The 19489-nt window shown below is 41.0% G+C and overlaps 1 protein-coding gene across 3 annotated transcripts; it reads right to left on the reverse strand.

Annotated features, from left to right (window-relative positions):
* Positions 1-12860: 12860 nt before the first annotated feature.
* LOC127571561 (E3 ubiquitin-protein ligase RNF183) lies at positions 12861-18105 on the reverse strand. 3 transcript variants are annotated; one of them, XM_052018048.1, is made up of 2 exons: positions 18009-18105; positions 12861-17294 (listed from the first exon to the last, which is right to left on the reverse strand). In XM_052018048.1, exons 1-2 carry the CDS (start codon positions 18031-18033, stop codon positions 16525-16527), a joined length of 795 nt encoding a protein of 264 aa, XP_051874008.1. In that variant the 5' UTR covers positions 18034-18105; the 3' UTR covers positions 12861-16524. The 3 variants fall into 3 exon arrangements, 2 of the variants coding, with proteins under 2 accessions (XP_051874008.1, XP_051874009.1); XM_052018049.1 differs by lacking the exon at positions 18009-18105 and adding an exon at positions 17378-17459; XR_007956488.1 differs by lacking the exon at positions 18009-18105 and adding an exon at positions 17378-17497 and having other exon boundaries at positions 17154-17282.
* Positions 18106-19489: the final 1384 nt, after the last annotated feature.

Below are 19489 nucleotides of genomic sequence, written 5' to 3' on the forward strand. Positions count from 1 at the left end.
ACATGTCCCTACCCTAGAAATTACTAGGCTTACCCATAGCCCTTTATTTTACTCAGCTCCATGTACCTATCTAACGGTCTCTTGAAAGACCCTATCGTATCCGCCTCCATCACCGTTTCCGGCAGCCATTCCAGGCACTCACCACTCTCTGACTAAAAAACTTACCCCTGACATCTCCTCTATATCTACTCCCCAGCACCTTAAACCTATGTCCTTTTGTGGCCACCAATTCAGCCCTGGGGAAAAGCCTTTGTCTATCTACCCGATCAATACCTCTCATCATCTTATGCACCTATATCAGGTGCCCCCTCATCCTCCCTCACTCCAAGGAGAAAAAGCCGAGTTCCCTCAACCTGCTTTCATAAGGCATGCTCCGCATTCCAGGTAGCATCCTTGTAAATCTCCTCTGCACCCTCTCTATGGCTTCCACATCTTTCCTGTAGTGAGCTGACCAGAACTGAGCACAATACTCCAAGTGGGGTCTGACCAGGGACCTACATAGCTGCAACAATACCTCACAGCTCCTAAATTCAATTCCCCGATTGATGAAGGACAATACACCATATGCCTTCTTAACCACAGAGTCAACCTGCGCAGCCACTTTGAGTGTCCTATGGACTCGGACCCCAACATCGCTCTGATCCTCCACACTGCCAAGAGTCCTACCATTAATACTATATTCTGCCAACATATTTGACCTACCAAAATGAACCATTTCACACTTATCTGGGTTGAACTGCATCTGCCACTTCTCAGCCCAATTTTGCATCCTATCTATGTCTTGCTGTAACCTCTGACAGTCCTCTACACTATATACAATACATCCAACCCTTGTGTCATCCGCAAACTTACTAACCCACCCTTCCACTTCCTCATCCAGGTCATTTATAAAAATCACAAAGAGTAAGGGTCCCAGTACAGATCCCTCATGTTTGAGACATAAATGTCATAGTTCTCACAGCTTCACTCACTGCCCTCTCTCTGGTTCGCTCACAGTACCTTTCTACCTTGCCAGAGTTGTGATATCAGTTCTACACCCTGGTGTTATGCAATGGCACACTTGTATCCATAAATATTGTGCCCTAGTGTTATACATTAACCGACCTACATCCAAAAGTGCTGTACCCCAGTATTATGCAACACAGACCTGTTCTCAGCCAGTACTGTACTCCAGAGTTATACAGTGGCAATTCTGTGACCACCAGTACTGTACCTTACTGTTATGCAACAATAGACTTATACTCACCAGACTGTGCCCCAGAATTAATGGCAACAGACATGTACTTGCTTTATAGTGAAAGACCCGTGTTCACTATACTGTACACCAGTATCTGGGCCTGGATCTGGACTCAGGTTCCAGAAGATCAGACTGGACATGATATGGTCCCTTTTATCTCTGGTTAACAGATCCCAGTCCCTTTGGGCCCTGGTCACAGGACCTGTATCAGCTGGGCCTCACGGACCCTAGCCCCTTGTTCAGGTGAACCCCTGAAGAACCTGCCTGCTGTCGGATGGGCCTCAGCATCCAGGCAGACAACAATGGAAGTCAAATCCTACCTTACATCTTCAGCACGGTGCCTTTCCTGGTCTCCACGTGCTTCCCTTGAAGCCATCACAGAACACTCCATTTAAGAAGTAACATCCGTCCTGGGATTCTTTCTGCAGGTAGTTCTGCTAATATGCATATTTCCATAACTCAAATTGATAACACGATTCATGGATTAGAGAACACTACTTGCACTATGTGGGCCACATTGGTTGCAACACAATCAGATTCGGGAAAACCAGTTTAAATCCGTGTTTTGAAGTCAACTGTTTTAACGTGACTTTCTATAATGCGAGGTTTCTTAGGACTGCAACTATCACGTTATAGCAGAGCTACCTGTATTTGGTGAACATATTACTTTCTAATGGGTAAAAGTTCACTCAGCAACAAATGGAGAGCTGCTGCTATATACATTGCAATGTGGAATGAGAGAGCTCCCAGTCAAATTGTCTCGCCTGCAAGCATGGAAGCACTTGCCTCATTATATTTTACATAGTAGTCTTCAGTGCCTTGTTTTATAAAAATAATTCAAAAAACAAGATGTATCATTACTCGTGTGGTCCTTAAGTCAAGAACGAAGACACATTTTATTTCAGTTTCATACCAATCTTTGTGTTAGGCTAGATTGCATAGCTATTAACATTATACTTTAATATCCTAAATATAATTTTACAGTACTGAGGATATTTTAGAATAAAATGATCTGAAACTGAATGTTATCTCTGTCCCTTCATCAATAATGTCACTTCTCAGCAATATACAACCTTAGACATAGGTGAAGCATAGTAAGTTTCCTGCACAAATTGTGGTCGCTTGAAACAAACAAAGATGTTTCTTTCCAAACTTCAAACTCTTGGGAATTGCTGTTGCATTAAACTGAAATCAGTTAAATATTTTTGCCTGTTTATGATACCAGGAAAAAGTTACTGATATCCTACATGCAAATTTATTACTCCAAGTTAGCTGCTTTTAAAAGAAACCAGGTGCAGATACAGTAGAAATCACTTAATAAGCTACCCCAAGCATTCCAAACATCTCCTTAATTAATTAATCATATTAGGACAATACTTCAGGGAAGGGTGACAAAGAAAACCCTACCTGAATACCTGACAACTCAACAGGCAAAAACTAAAGTTTAAAAGTTCCTGCAATTTAGTTTTTGGTTTTAAATGTACAATAATCAATCCTACACATTGGAATGATTGTAGTCATTAGATTATGTTCAGGATACCATGCATTCCTTGACAATGAAGCAAGAGGATGTGTAAATACTGGCTCCTGAGTCCATGTTACTACAACTTCACCATTAAACCAAGTGCTGAACAAAAGATAATGTGATTGTATGATTGCACTGAACATGTACTGAACAAATCTAATGGCATTCATGATGTACAATGGCCATAAAATCATTTCCATTCATTAATTTTGACCACTCTGCTATTTGTAAACATTGCATTCTTACAGCTCCAGTAATGATATAATTGCAATTTGTGTATATATTTTTTGACAATTTAGAATTTCTTTTCTTTTATTACCTTGTGCCATTAGGCCATTTTTACCAGATTTCATGATCAGCAGCATGAGTTCACCATCAATAAGGATTTCATAGTGAAGAGGTCATTACTGAAATCCATCTGGTCTCTCCTGCAAACATGAAGTATGAGAGCACCCAAAGTTATGCTACATCTTAAATGTCTGTCTGATCAGAGAGCCATGCTCAAACTGTTTGTTCTTTAACCCAAATATTGTCTTATACATACTATACATTTACAGTAGTGTCTCTTCAGAGCAGCTGGATATAGACTGGACTTCATGACTTTAAATCAGACGTTCACATTTATTCCAGGAACATGAGCTGTGAAGCTTTATTTTAACATTCTCGATCAATCAAAAGGTTTATGTGGAATATGAGAAGCACACTCTATACACTCTATGTTCTCCTCCCTGTGGAAACCCCTCCCATTGGTTTCATTATCTAAGAATTTATATGCTGGTCATAAACATAACTGATGATCACATGCTAGAATGATTCAGAAAGCTCATTAATATAATTAAATGATTTTCATTATTCAAGGGTAATGTAATCAAATGACGTTTTTTTTTAATGTGGGAGGGCATACTTATCTGTGGTTAGAGTGGAAAATACATATCTGGGGCATGATAGGCAGAACTTTGCTCAATATAACTTTGCTGTACCTGATCTAAATTGCTTCATGCTAAAAGTGAGGTGCCAAAGTTTTAAATATCCCTCTCTTATTTTGAAGAGCAGAACCATTTAGCTTAAAAGTTGCAAAAGACTGTTGCAATTTGACCGGAGGTAATGGTACTACATTAAAATAAATTGTTAACACCACTGAAATGTATTGACCAAGTGACACTAAGAATGTAAAGAGTTTTACACTGTTTTTCTTTTTGTATTTATATTTTATTATGAATAAAGTTTATTTTTGAAATTAAAAGTAATTCATCAGGATCTTTTTCTGCCCTTTTTCTCTTTCTCTTTCCTTAACAGACAGAGTTAGGTTACCTTTTTACATTGACTAGGACAGCATTTGAAAATGAACCACTACAATATGAGAACCAGTAAGGCTATCATTCATACATGCAGTAGATCCAATAAATTAGTGAGCAATGGAAAACAGCCAAACCACAGAATCCCAATAGGAGTTATTGGAGTTTAAAAACAGTGGAGAATGCAATTTGACACAAGGTAGCTTCTGCACCCAATGGCCTGCTTGCAGCAAGATATCATGTTTCTAGGAGAGAACTCATACAAATCTGAACTGGCAACCATTATAATGCCTAATGACTCACTGAACTGCGCAATAGACTACCCGCTGAGTCCTAATGGTGCATCAGCATAGCTGCCACTACACTTACACCTCTATCTGAATACTAAGGAAATTGAGGAATATGATGTTAATCCAGAAAATAGCAACAAAGGAGGAGATGTGAACATTTTTGTCCCTCAAACCTATACCACCACTCAAAGGGATCAAGGCTGATCTACGACCTCTCTCCGTTTACTTGTATTTTCCTAATAACCCTTAATATACCTGGTTATCAGAAATCTATCACTCTGAAATTTAAAAATTACAAGTTAACCTGCAATTAAATGCATTTGCTGATGATTTGCAAATTTCTACCACCTAAAAGTAAGGTGGAGTCAAGGAGAAGATGCAGCATAATTGTATCAAATGACAGAGGAGGCTTGCAGCACAGAAGAGCCTACAGCTATTCTTACTTCCATAATTAGGAACCGCTCCAGTGTGTTGATCCTGAGACCTTTCAGTCCAAAGGCCCCTAAATTCCAATTGCCGTTAATGGTGGGAGCACCGTGACACAATTAATTATTACTATTGGAGTTAAACTATACATCTTACATCAACTATATACAAAAATGCTTTAAGTTGCCAATTCAAAGCTGAACTGGGCACATTACAGTGTAAGCACATTGATGCACTGAGCTGAGTAAGCATTTTGCTTGAGGCACAGCAGAAGGCAAATGATCCAAAGGCAAACCCAAGATACACAAAAATCTACTGTGATGTGTACAAAGATCAGGTAATTTTCCACACAGACAGCCACATATTGGCAGTCAACAGTATTCACTTAAATCTGAGCTTGTGATATCCCATCTCTTAATCAGCTGTATATTGCATTTTGACAGCTGGAAAAATGGACTGGAGGGAAAAGGGCTTATCAAAACCCATAGGCTGAATATTTTAATCTACCATATAACATTTTCCTTTCCTCTGTGAGGATTGATTTCCTTTAAAAAAAACATGGAAAGTTTCCTCTATTTTACTACAGTATTTGAGACCTTAAAATAGTTAATATTTAGTTGCCTAGCCAGAAATTGAAATTTCTTCCAACATTTAGCCCTGTTTTTGTTTTTATCTCAACCAACCATGAAATACTAAAAGTTTAAAATAGAAGCTGTGAGAGCCATACGTAGCAGGATGCAAAAAGAGAAGAGATACGTGAATGGAATGCAGAATATTCTACATGTGAAAGACTTAAAGTCATAGAGTCATACAGCATCGAACCAGGCTGTTCGCCACACCACATCCTGGCTGCCCATTGTACCAATCTACACTAATCCCACTTATCCACATTAGGCCCGTAGCCTTCTATGTCTCAGTGATTCAAGTACTTGTCTCTTTAGCTGTGCATGTGCAGTATCTGTTGTTCATTTTTTTTTAGCCAACAAGTTTTCAGTCTTCACCACGTTGCAACAAAATGACTCACCAATTTGCAAATGTTAATGCATTTCTGGCTCTAATTCTGTGATTATAATCCACCTCTACACTCCTGCAAATGACCATTTACATCCTGCATAATTGCTCCTTAAATAATAGCTCCTTACAAGTGCCAAAGGTTGTATTTATTCCTAAAACTTGACATCCAGGGTGTAAAATACAATTTTTGTCAAGTTAGGTAGATATACATGAAACACCTTTCTAAACAACATTAAAAGAATCTTTCATCTGTACTACTTCAAAATGACCTTGGAAGGTTTTCCTGATCTACACTGGATGGTAAGGTAATACATTTCCAATAAAACTGACTTTGCAATGACTGAAAAAGGAACATTTCCAGAAGCCAAATATATATCTTGATAGGAGTTCGATATTGTGCAAGTAAATAAGTAAAAGCTTAACAAATGTTGCATGATAATTAACTGAAGCCAAAAAGAACATTACTATAGTTAGCAGTACTGCAAATGCATTCAAATAACTGTGTTTGCAATAAAGACGGAAAATGCGGGAAATACTCGGATGGTCAGGCAACATCTGTGGAGAGAGGAATAGAGTTAACATATCAGGTCAATGACCTTTCTTCAAACCAATGTTATAACACCAATGTTATAGCATGAGAGAAGATGAAGGGGGTGGGGAGGGAATATCTCTGATAGGGTGAGTCAAAGTGGGCCAATGGGTGTAGTAGCAAGGACATTAAGTTTCTTTGTCCATGTGATGTGTTGTTAATGGCGAGGCTGTGGGAGATGCCCAGCAGGCCAAACTATACAATTAGAATAAGAAAAACTGAGCCAAAATGATATCAGGCAGAGACAGTCAGTTCTGATATAGACAAAAGGAAAGAGATAATTTGGAAAATTCAATACTTAAATCTGGAAGACTACAATGTCACTAAACAAACAAAATGTTGAACTTCCTTTAAAATGATCTCCTTGAATCTCCTCAAGCTTGTGTTAGGCCTTGTTCTAAAAGTGCAGGATCCCATAGACAGGAAGGAAAGAATGGGAGTGTGATGGAAAATTAAGTTGGGAGGCAACTGGAAGTTCAGCATCACTCCTACGGAATGAACGTAGGTGCTCACAAAGCGATCATCCAATTTGTGTTTGATTTTGCCATGAGTACACCTCATTGTGAACACTGAATGCAATAACTGGATTGGAAGAAGTGCAATCAAATTGATGCTTTGGGTCTCTGGATGGTGAGGAGGGAAGAGGTGAAATGATAGGAGTTGCATCTCCTGCAGTTGCACAAGAAAATGCTATACTACAGGGAATAGTTGATGCAGAAGGAAGTGTCAACTAGGAGGTCATTAATGAAGTAATCCCTCTGAAATGCTGAAAAGGAGGGGAGGGGAATATGTGTCTGGTAATGGAATCTTGTTGGAGCTAGTGGAAATTGAGAAGGTTGATCCATTGAATGTGGAGGCTAATGCGGTGGAGGTAAGGACTGGGGACCACTGATCTTGCTCTGTCCAGAAGGAAAGGGATTAAGAACAGAGGTGCAAGAAATAGATGAGATGTGGTCAAGGGCTCTGTCCACTATGGAAAAGGCATGTCAGGAAAAAAGAAGACATTTCAGAGGTACCTGTGCAGAACGTTTCATCACTGGAGCAAGTGCGATGGAGATGGAGGAACTGGGAAAATCGAATGGAGTTCTTACAGGAGGCAGGATGGGAAGAAGTAAGAATCAAGATAGCTGTGTGGTAGCAGGAGCAACAATGTTTAGGATGGGGAATTCAAAAGCCTAGGCCTCTGGTAGCTGAAGGTGGAATGCTTAGCAGTTGATGGACTTCAGGTGTAATAGAATTGGGCCAGATTATCCAACATGCTGACCAGCCACATCTACCAGTAATTACCTGAGTTTCCAGTCAGATGGAGATTGGATCAGTAGAATCACTTGCCAATTGTCAAACCACCAACCTTCTGACAACTTGCATGTCAATTGATCTGATCATTCACTGCTTTGCTGAGGTCATCACAGGACTGCCATTTTCCAACTTTCCCACTACTGAGATACATTTCCTTCTTGCCAATCCTGTTGGAGGTGAGATACCGGAGGGTGGGAAGAATATGGACCCACCCTTCCACCATAGACCATGTCCACACCAAAGCTTCCTTCACTTGTCTTAGACGGAGATTTGCTACCAACAGGACAGGCCTTCAAACAATAGCACCCAGGGCAATGGTTAGAAGAATTATGCTCAGATAAGTTCCAGCAGCCAGTCAAACAGCACTGAGGTGGCTGGCTGTAACAGTGAACTCTCCTTCCCCAGGTGAACTGCAAGACCCTGTAACATCACAAAATGGAATATCTGTTAGGGATGCCAATATGAGTTAGGCAAGGTGAAGAGGTAACACCCAGGAGGAGGCTTGCTTCAGAAGCTGAGTTTGAGGGTATGACTTGATTGTTTTTTTGAGGAGGTCACTAAGAAGACTGTGGAAGGCAGGGTGGTAGACATTGTCTGTATGCACTTCAGGAAGGTATTTGACAAAGTCCCACATGGTATGCTGGTCCAGAAGATTAAGGCACATGGGATCCAAGGTAAATTGGATACAAAACCACCTTGGTGATAGCAGGCAGACGGGTAATGGTGGAAGGATATTTTCCTGATTGGAAGCCTGTGACTAGTGGTGTACCACAGGGATCAGTGCTGGGACCTTTGTTGTCTGTGGTATATATTAACAACTTGGATGTGAATGTAGGAGATATGATTAGTAAGCTTGCGAATTACGTGAAAACTGGTGGTGTTGCAGTTAGCAAGGAAAGTTGTCTAAGGCTAGAGCAGGATATAGATTAGATGGAAGGTTGGATGGAGAAACAATACTCCGGACGGAGAAGGATGGCAGATGAAATTTAATCCAGACAAGTGACAGTTGATGTATCTTGGGAAGTTAAATAGGGGTAGGACATATACAGTAAATGGTAGGGCGCTAAGGAATGTAGGTGAACAGAGAGGCCTAGGGATCCAGGTCCAGAGTGGGAACATATGTGGATAAGATGGTAAAGTAGATATATGGCATGCTTGCCTTCATAGATTGGGGCATAAAATAAAAGAGTTGGGACGTTATGTTGCAACTTTACAGAATGCTAGTTAGGCCACACTTGGGAATATTGTGTGCAGTTCTGGTCACCACACTACAAAAAGAATGTGACTGTGCTGGAGAGAGTACAGAGGAGATTCACCAGAACATTGCCTGGACTGGAGGACTTTAGTTATGGGAAGAGATTGGATAGGCTGCGCTTGCTTTCCCTGAAGTGAAAGAGGCTCAGGGGTGACCTGATGGAAGTATATAAAATTACAAGAGGCATAGAAAAGATATTCAAAATTGTTTACCCATGGTATCATAAACAAGAGGATAGTTTTAAAAGAGGTAGGAGTTTAAAAGGGGATTTGAGGGGTACATTTTTTTAACACAGAGTGTGTTTGATATCTGGAACATGCTGAAAGAGGTGGTGGGGTCAGATACAATTACTTTCTTTGAGGCATTTAGGCAGACACTTAAATAGGCAAAACATAGAAGGATACGGTCCTAATGCAAGCAAATGGGATTAGTGTAATGGGCAAAAAGGTTGGCACAAGCACACTGGGCTGAAGGGCCCATGTTTGTGTTGTTGACTCTGATTGAGATGCTTAAATGCAGTTTAATCTGTTGTAATGACTACTACCTTATAAAGCTCCACCTCCTGGATAGGAATGAGCTTTGTTAATGGTTTCACCATCGCATTAACTGGCAGGTCCCTCAATGCTTATTTCAGTACCCTAGAGATTTTAAGGAATAGGTGATAGAACAGAGAAGGGAGAGCAGGAAAGAGGAGAGGAAGGAGGAGTAGGAGAGAGGACAGCAGGATGGTGTCCCTTCCTCAAAGGCGGGACTGATCAAAAAGGGTGAGGGAGAAGTAAGGGAAAGGGGGTAAGATGTAAGGAAGGAACAGAAAAATGCAGTGAGGAGGAAGTGGGTGAAAGGAAAAGAAGTGTGGAGAGGGGAGAGTTGGGAGGGCTGGAGTAGGTGAGAGGGAGAAGCAACAGTGGACTTAAGGGAACAGAACAAATACAAAATTAAGAGAGAAAATATTTGAAACTGGGTAGAATAATGCAAAATGGTTTTTGAGTTTAGTTTTCATTGCTGCTTGTTATTATCACATCATTCCAGGCAATCACCCACCTTTGTCTGTGTACTCTCACAATGAGCCTGGGAGAGGATGCTAACATTCCTTACTTTGCAAGAGGATTTGGAGGATTTTGTGGAGATAACTCCGGTGCATGAGATGCCTGCTGTAGGTTGTTCACATCTTTGAAGCATACCCAGAGGGCTAGGATCATTTCTGCTGGTTGTCCATAAGCTTTGGGTTTGATTTCAAATGCTATTTTCTTCAGACAGCCAAAAGCACTCAAAGGCTTCAGTGAACAAGTCAATGATGACTCACTGTCCACATTCAGCTCGATGACTGATGTTGGTTCTAAAGTGGAGGTGACATTTACTAGAAGGGCTTAGAACATGTTTCATAGATAATATGAAGTCATAAAGTTATACAGCATGGAAACAGGCCTTTCAGCCCACTGTGTCCATGTTGGCCACTGAGTGTTTAGCCATACTAATTCATTTTCCAGCAGTCCACTCATAGTCTTTTCAAAGTCCTCATAGTTCTCAAAGCTTCATTAAAAATTGTAACATCCTTATGCTCTTATGGGAATCCCTGACCCATAACCAACCAAAATGCAGAAAGAGCTTTGGGGTAGCTCTAAGGACTTCAAGTGTCATCGTCAGAAGTATGTGGAGGGACAACGTAAATAGTGTAAGGAGCACATCGTGTCCCACCATATCTAACACTTCATGGACCACATGGGAGAGTACGTGGATCCCACATAGACCTCATCAGAACCCACAGACCTTAAGTAGAAACAAGACGTCCTCGATCAAGAGGGATTGCTTAAGTGAGCAAAGGCTAATGGTGTTTCTTTCTTCACAAATGCTGCCTGGCCTACTGGGTATTTCCCCTATTTTCTGTTTTGCACATTATAAAGTAGTCTAAAGGCAGTTTTTTATGGTACTATTTTTTGAACCAATCCCCAGATTTTTGACTGTTCTATAACAGTGCTTGTGTCCTGGACCCACTCTTCCAAAGATTCAGGATTGTGAGGAACACAAAAACTAGATTTGATACCATAATTGGAAGAAGTCAGTTCACCTCAGATTTGAAATGAAAGGAGATTCAGTGCAAAAACTTTGTTTCCCTTGTTACGGACTCAGTGAAAGTCCCTTTAAGATAGAGAGTGTGTGTGTATGTGTGTGTGGGGCGTGCTTACGTCAATAGAAGATAAAGGACGTAATGACGTTGTTGAAGAAGAAGAAGAAGAAGGAGAGAGAGAGAGAGAGAAGGGAGAGAGACACCAGCCTGCTAGTTTTCTCTATCGATGGATGAGAAACAATAACTGTGTCTGCCACTGAAATCCATGTATGGAAGTTGGAAGTAATCCGGTGGAGTTCACTTTGTTGCTGACCTGTAGAAGGAAACAGGTATTTGTGTGTGTGGACGACCACGATTCGGATGCTTTTCGGGGTGAGGAAGTCACTACCGAGTAAACACTGAAGTGTTGCTGGGGTTCCATCGTGGAACATTTGGATTTCGTATTTACTCTCCCTATGTTTCTCTACATCTACGTCTTATCTTCAGACAACGGTGGTTGTTGAAGAAGCCCTTGCTCATGTTTCACCTTATGGCTTGCGGAACTGAACTTTAAGAACTATTCTTGAACTTGGAGTTTGGGACTTTGCCACACACAGACACGAAGAGTTTAGTTTTTGGGGTTAACGTTCGAGGTTTAACATTTTTGAATTCTAACATACTAACATTTTCACTTTTATTTTACGTATTATCATAAGTAGTGATTAATAAAATAGTTTTTAACACTGAATCATGCTCAGTGTGTTTCTTTTGTTGCTGGTTCATGACACCCTACAAAATCTTGAGTCGGTTTAAACCAAAGAGAGGTTTTAATAAAGCTCAAATTATTCAGTGCTCCAAACTAACTTCAAATTCATGAAAATTAGCACTACACCATGTGTAGACATATGGATCTAATCCAATTGATTACGATGTTCATTTTCTCAAAGCCTTTATTCCAGTTATGCTAAAGATGACAATCTGGGGTTTCTGTTGTTTTAAGTTAAGTAGGTTCTCAGTTTCAGAAGCTGGAAATGTTTAAATACAGAATGTAAGTTATTGTTTAAAAAGAATGTTTAAATCATTCTGGACTGTTAATAGGGTAATAAAAATTCAAATTTGCCAGATTGTTTGCAGGATATTCATTTGAACTGACTGCTTAATTTCATCAAATTTACTTGGTATATATCACTCAGCCTTGGCAAATTCAGTGCTGCCTTCTCAAATGATTTTGCTTTGAAAGCACACTATTGTGTTCTTAAGAAAGAGTAATATCAATTATTTTTTTCTGAATAAAACAGCCTTTTCAGATGAGTCCTGATTTCCCTTGACTGAAACATTAAGTCTTCTGAACCCTGCAACCACCCCACCCCCTACCCACGAGCTATACACATCTGCAAACTTCCTCATTAAACCACGTGGCCATTCTTCAACTTTTAGTTTAATTCTCTGAAGTATAAGAAATATTTTAGTTAATGGGTACAGATATTTGGTCTTTGATGTGAAACATCATAAGATACAGTTGTGTGAAATAACATTTGCTTGGAAAACTATTTTTAATAGACCATTGTATCACTTGAAAAGTTGGAAGTTTGTTGCGGTTGCACATTCTTTTGAAGGTCGGGCTTTAAAAATGCCAACCATGAATAAGAAAGTTCAGATAAATAGTTTTAATGTTTCTGCTTACTTCCTGCATTTCTTTTCTTGGGGAGGGGGAGGGAGAGGAGGGATAAAGTTAATTTTATGCTGGGCACGTGCGCAACAACAAGCATCCCAACTGTGGCCATTTTGAAGATGCTCACTGGATGTCGAGGTAAATTATGAATGTATCTGCTTTACATCAAACTATAATCCTCTTCCCCCATTAAACAATTCATATCACCACTTGCTGTTTTTAATTCTATTTTTTTTATTTTAATTTTCCAGAAGTAGGAGGAATGCAGTTGAAAGCATCCCAGCAATACATATTTTCTGTTAGCCTCGCTACTGCCTGCAATGTTCCAGTTATTCTTGGCTAACTTAAAGGATAGTGAAAGCAAAACAGAACCCCTGTACTCAGTATTCAGAAGAGCGAGAATCAATTAAAAAGCCATCTAGGCCCGCCTAGATTCAAACCATACAATTGGATTTTATATTGTTTCTAATTACACGTTTGACATTTGTACTTAGAAATAGAAAACATTTAGCATGTGCAATTTATATACTCATCTTGTACCAAGTTCTTATAGTAATAGCTATGTCAATATTTTAATTGGAAAACAGTGATTATGATGAAAGCAGTGTTTTCGAGACCAGCACAACCCCGTGCAAAAACTCCTGACCCATTTACAAATTGGAAAGGGCTCAACGTGCATTCCTCAGAATATGAATCCACAAGTGGATTTCCGTATTGTTCTCAATCACACTATTCATTTTTATTTCTTATGAAAATCTAAGGGAGCTGTTCCACCTCTCGCAGGCTCAACCTTTAGGGAAGTGATTCTATTCTATGTATGAAGATGCACCGGTTTACAGCGATAAACTAAAGTTTGTGCGTATAGTTGCATCATAAATGTTTCAACCTCGGTATTCGCCCTGTATCTGGAATATAGCTTTAGCTAACACCTAACAATCACATCTATCACGTTAACGTCATTGGTATAAACGAAGTACAAACGATCGTGCTGTTACTGCAAACCTGACGACATGTGGGTGACAGAAATTTAAGTCATTGAGCAAAATATTTTGTATGAATATCGCTCTTGTCTAGTGCACTTAAAATAGATAAATTAATACGTTTCTGTTGATGTCACTAATAATTATTTAATACCATACAAAGACGAAAGCTTGAGATCTGGGAAATTAAGTTTAGTTCTGATTTGTAAATTTCTCCATCTCAGTTGTACGCAAGGCCTAATTTTTTGGCCTTGAAATTAAATAATAGGACATTGATCTATAAATGCTTTATGCATTCATAGGAAATTACACTTTCCGGTATTTAAAAGGAGTAATTTGTCTATTTTAAGAAATGCGAACCAAAAGACTTTCGATCCTGAAATCTGAAAGCAGAGTGCCGGAAATACTCAGCAGGTCAGGCAGCAGCTCAGTTTTGATGAGAGGGCTTCGACCTACAACGTGAACTCTCCACAGATGCTTCCTGAATTGCTGAGTGTTTCGATTTCTTGTCAATGAAATCTGAAATAAAAACACGAAATGCTGGAAACAATCAGCATGTAAGGCAGATCCAGGTAAGGAGAAACAAAGCTAACGTTTCAAGCCTGAGACCTCACGAAGGGGTTTCGACCTGAAACGTTAGCTCTGTTTCTCTCACCGCAAATGCTGCCCGAAACGCCGCGCAGTTTCCGTTCATTTTAAATTTTAAGTTGACGAACTTTGAACCAATTCGTTAAGCATGCAGATACTGGAATCCCACAACAGAGTACGGTTTCAAGACTACTATGAGTTACGAAAACGCAGGAACTAGTAGGAAATATCATTGGAAACTTCTCAGTATTTTTCCTTCCCTCTGTCCCAAAGACAGTGATTATTTGGTTATGACACCCTCCCTTGGGCACCAGGCCCCTTTCAATACCTGATCCAAATAGCCCTTCCGAATTTTTCAGATAGACCATTCGACCATGGGGACATTATAACCAAGCCAAGCTCTCTCTCTTTCTCTCTCACTCTCCCCTCTCACACCTGCATGCACACGTACACCACTTCTGCAAGAAAGCACGCAGATAGCAATCGGATCCTGGGCCATTGGCATACCTTCCCCTCCCTAATTCTTAATGCCAAGATGAATGTTAGGCCTTGTTGGAATAAGCAAACTCAGTGGTGACCGAGAACCCGTTTGAGAAGATATAGTACATTATCAGCACATAGCCACTATTGCATGATATCCGGATAACCCCCTGAGCCATTAGGCAAGCCAAGTTTTATCCCAGACCCGAAAGCCCGCTGATTGGACCTTAGTTCTCATAATAGGTCATTAGATTATCAGTAATGTCCTGAATTATACAGTACTTACAAAATCACTTGAAAGGCCACAGTTCAGACACTGAAAACATCTGGAGTGTGTAGTTCCCAACAGTCTGATTGATTTCCTATCGTCACAATCCTCAGCGGAGGGGTCAGCCTCCGGCGTGTGTACGTTCAGGCGCGCATTTGCCTCCATTTTTGTTTAATATTTGACCAGATTTTGAACACTGATGCATCAGTTCAGAGAAGGCTCCTTAGTTGGCATCATCCCGTATTAGTTTTCGAGCTTCAACTTTCTTTTCCATTTTGTTTCCATAAGATTCAACAAGATGTAACCTTGGCTCACACTAGACAACTCTGAAAATCTCAACTTGGAAATAAAAATTACAGATCATAAATGCGATGTTATTATGCCAGGAATGCTGACAGAGTCCCTTTACTTGGTAACTTGCTGCCCTTTCCGGCTCTAAACATCCAGATGCGTTACACTGCCCCTTGAACACGGGTTTGGTTCAGTCGACTTGTAGGGTCCTCGAAAAGTGATTTATGACTGACAATTTCCTGCACTGGTTTCTGCATTTTTCCTTTAATTTAAATTCACCTGGGCGTTTTAAGACCGGTGCAAACATATGTTTCAACTTTCATTTTGTTCTCAGTAGCTCCATGATTTTATACATTTACATTTTACCCCTGTACACTTTTAAGGCTCCTGATGGTTAATGTCCTTACACATTTATTGCCTGTCTCGTGAGAATCGTGTTACCCGAAGATGTATATAGTTTAAATGTATGTATTAATGTTATAATAAATCCAAATAATACTTGTGACTAATACACAGAAATTGACGTGTTCTGCTTTGAATGCACCGGCTGCATCAATGGCAGGTATGGCCTTTGGAGTTATTTGTAACCACTTTTTAACAGTCAACATTTGACTCAAATCCATCAAACCACAGTCCATCTACATATAAAATATCGTTCAGACTTAAAGGGCTCTTCTTTGCAACATTAGTCCTGATTAGCCTGCAGTTCTTCTAGGAAAAAAACGAGCCATTGCCTACGAGGTCGTCCTTTTGTCAGCAAACTAATCCCATACGAAACCCATTACCCCGCCAAGACTCCTAGATGTCCTGTGGTTTTCAATCCAGGAAGCCAAGCCCCACAATTTAGTGACTTTGAACAACCAGGTTTGTCAGTATTTTTTAAACTGCACATATATTGTATTCTTTCATCATTAAAATCTAATGATGCTTATTTCACTTTTGGTACAATTCGAACATGTACATTTCAACACAATACAACGCACGTAATATCCGTTATTAGTACAAGCATAGCCAGCCAGTGGGATACATCTACATATCGGCACTAGTTATTTCGACCACAAGCTAAATATCAGTCATTCTAAATATTTTAGGTTTGACGTGTGATGCGTAAAGGGGAAAGGTGTTGAATGAAGGAATTCCTGCCCTGGGTCGTTTCCCCTCGCTTCGACATGCAGCTGTATTGGATACAAGCACGACATGAGCGGGCTTTGTTCCCCAACTGGTCATTTTGTGCCAAAACACCCGGTGCGTTTCACCCCTGCCGAATTTTGCTAAGTGTTTCTCCTGGGTGCAGAGGAAGCGGACGCCCTGTTATTTCCTGGCCCGTTGGTGTCGGGCCGATATTTGAGCCAACAGATCACCCATGTGACAACCACAGAGAACAAGGCCAGGATGCTGGCCACCGACAGACAGATGGGGCCGACGGGCGAGGGCGAGATGTTGTAGTGATTGACGAAGATCAGGCCGGTGAAGAGCAGCACCACCATAGAGAGGAAGGAGAAGACGACGCAGACGCAGCCAGCGGTCAGGGCGGCCCTCTTACAATTCTGACAGCTCTCATAGGGCGCCGAGGGTCCCGGGGACTGGCGGCTGCTTGCTGCCGCCGAGGGGGTCGCGATCTCGGGCGGCAGAGCAGGGCTGGAGCGCTGCTGCTGCTGTTGATGCTGCTGTTGATGCTGTCGCTGCTGGTTGAACCGGTGCAACTGGGGCGTCGGAGGCAGCGCGTCCTGGGGCAGCGGATCGGTCCCCACGTAGAGAGGGAAAGCCTCGGTGACCTTGGTGTTATTGGGCAGGTTGTGGATCCTGTAGTCAGGCACGGCTGTCCTGTGCCGGCAGATAGGGCAGGCGATTCTCCATGGCCGGTCCTCCCTGACGTGAAGTGTGGTCAAACACTCCTCGCAGAACGTGTGCAGACACTCCAGGATCTTGGGCGCTCTTCGATCCAGGTCGAAGTAATTGTAGCAGATCTTACACTCGTATTCCTCGTACGGGGTTGTTGCATCCGCTGTCGGTAGACTTGCCTCCGCCTCTGCCATGACATCTTAAAATAAGCGTGGGGGGAAAGGGAGAGAGAACAAAAAGATAACAAATCTTGTTTTTAAAACCATGCACTGAAACACTCACATCACTAGGATTTGCTTCTTTTTCTTCTCTCCCTCTCTCCCTTTTTTCCCCCGCTGTTAATAGATGACAATCCCGCTCGTACAGCCCTGCATTTTGTGCTGTCCCTTTTAATAATAAAACCCACTCGGCTTTGACGCGAAGACAGGGAGGTGATGATGTAATCTGGCGGCTGCAATGCGAGATTCCTGAATCGTTCAGGCTAAAAACCGTGGCAAAGGAAGGGAATGAAAAAAAAATCCAGATAACCTTTCTTTGTTAGTTCTGCTTTCGCTCATGCTCAAGGGCATTGAAATAATACTTGATTCGTACAAGAGGAAGAGGAATCGAGCCGCAAACAACGGGAGCGCAGGAAACGGATCTCGTAATTAAATATATATAAATATATTTTTAAAATAGTCAGTTTGGTTGGAATTTTAACTCCGACCTGTCCTGGATTAAATAACAATTGGCCAGGGTGGAGTAATGGTCAATGTTCCAAATTATTTCATTTTCTGATCTTAGCTTCACATCAGTGTAATATACCATAAAACAGTAATATGAGAATGTTGGCTGTTTTGTGAATCCAATATCTCAGATTACGTTATGTTATTGAATATATAAGAGGGCATATTTATCACAACACAATAGATACGGATCAGTTTTGCCACAAATAGCATCCTCGTCTTCGGAGTCGTTAAACTTGGACGTCGTTTCTGTTAACCATGGTAAACTAGCTGAAGTCGCAACTACTAAAACAACGTCGAAGATTTTACTGTTGAGGTGAAGGTTCAGAAGCAGATTGCTCACGACAGGCCCCTGGGAATTGATCCATATTCGGAACCAGTGACTATCAAGGCCGGTGGGAAGAACAGTATTAGTGATCTAAGTGGGCAAACCATGGTCTTTACCAATGCTACAGCAAATATACTAAGCGGTTGCACCTAACCATGTCTCTCTTAAATGCCATTAACAACAAATAACTGTATTACGAAGACAATTGACAGGCATCATCCTAAACAGTCACCCACTCCATCACTGACATACTGGATCTGTAATATGTACCATTTTCAACATTCATTGGAATAATTAGCCCAGGCACCTCCCAACCCCACACCTCCAGCACCGAAAAGAAACAGGGCAGCAGACACATGGGACACCACCACCTGGAGATTCCCCTCTAGGTCACACACCATTCTGACTTGAAAATGTATTGCTATTCCTTCATCATCACTGGGTCGAAGCCTTGGAATTCCTTATCCAACCATACTGTGTGAGCGCCTTCACCAGACGGACTGCAATAATCCAAGAATATGGTTCACCACCACCTTCTCAAGGGCATTTAAGAATCTTAAGTAAATACTGGCCTTGTCACAATGCTAACTCCGTGTAAATGAATAGAAAATAATTTTGGCTGTCACTTTAAGATTGCACAGGGAGAAATGAGAGGAATGATAGTTTGGACTTTGTTTGGGTAGTGTTCATTTAGGATAAATAATAGCAATAACAATTATTTCCATTTGTGGTCCTAGACACTTCACAGGAGCATAGTTAAACAAAATTCGGCACTCAACCAATTGGGGTGGATGACTAAAATCTGGTTTTAGGGAGAGTCTTAAAGGAAGAAAGAGGATCAGAGAGGTTTGAGGATGGAAGTTCAGAGTTACTGCCTTAAAGGCACAGCCACCAGTGGAGCTGTGGCCGCATTTGAGACTGATCAAGATGCCAGTGGTAAAGGAACACAGATATTTCTGCGAGTTCTATAGCTTGTGGACATTACAGAAACTGAGGGGTTGCGTGGTAGGTGAGTGGGGGTTGGAGGTGTGGCATCAATAGAGGGGTAAAAAACAAACATGATTTTTTAAAATTAATTGATGTGGTATAGGACAGGAAACTCAGAGGGGGTGAATGAAGGGCTTGGTACAAATTAAGGTGCAGGTAGCAGAGATTTGGATGATGATATTTTTATGGAAAGCAATGGGCAGCCAGAATTACAGTACGATAACCAAGTCTAGAGGTAACAGAATGTATGAGGTTTTCAGCAACAGATGAGCTGAGGTGGAGCTGAGACGGATGTTGTTAATGATGCAAAGGATGAAAATGTTGGTGTTGACATAACTATGCATTTAAAAGCTC

This window comes from Pristis pectinata, chromosome 6, assembly GCF_009764475.1.
Source record: "Pristis pectinata isolate sPriPec2 chromosome 6, sPriPec2.1.pri, whole genome shotgun sequence".
Classification (NCBI taxonomy): domain Eukaryota; kingdom Metazoa; phylum Chordata; class Chondrichthyes; order Rhinopristiformes; family Pristidae; genus Pristis; species Pristis pectinata.

Coding starts and splice junctions, on each gene's coding strand:
- LOC127571561 (XM_052018048.1), bottom strand. CDS start 18,033: ATGCTATTTGTGGCAAAACTGATCC. Junction 17,295..18,008: donor ATTTGTGGCAAAACTGATCC/GTATCTATTGTG, acceptor GCTTATTTTAAG/ATGTCATGGCAGAGGCGGAG.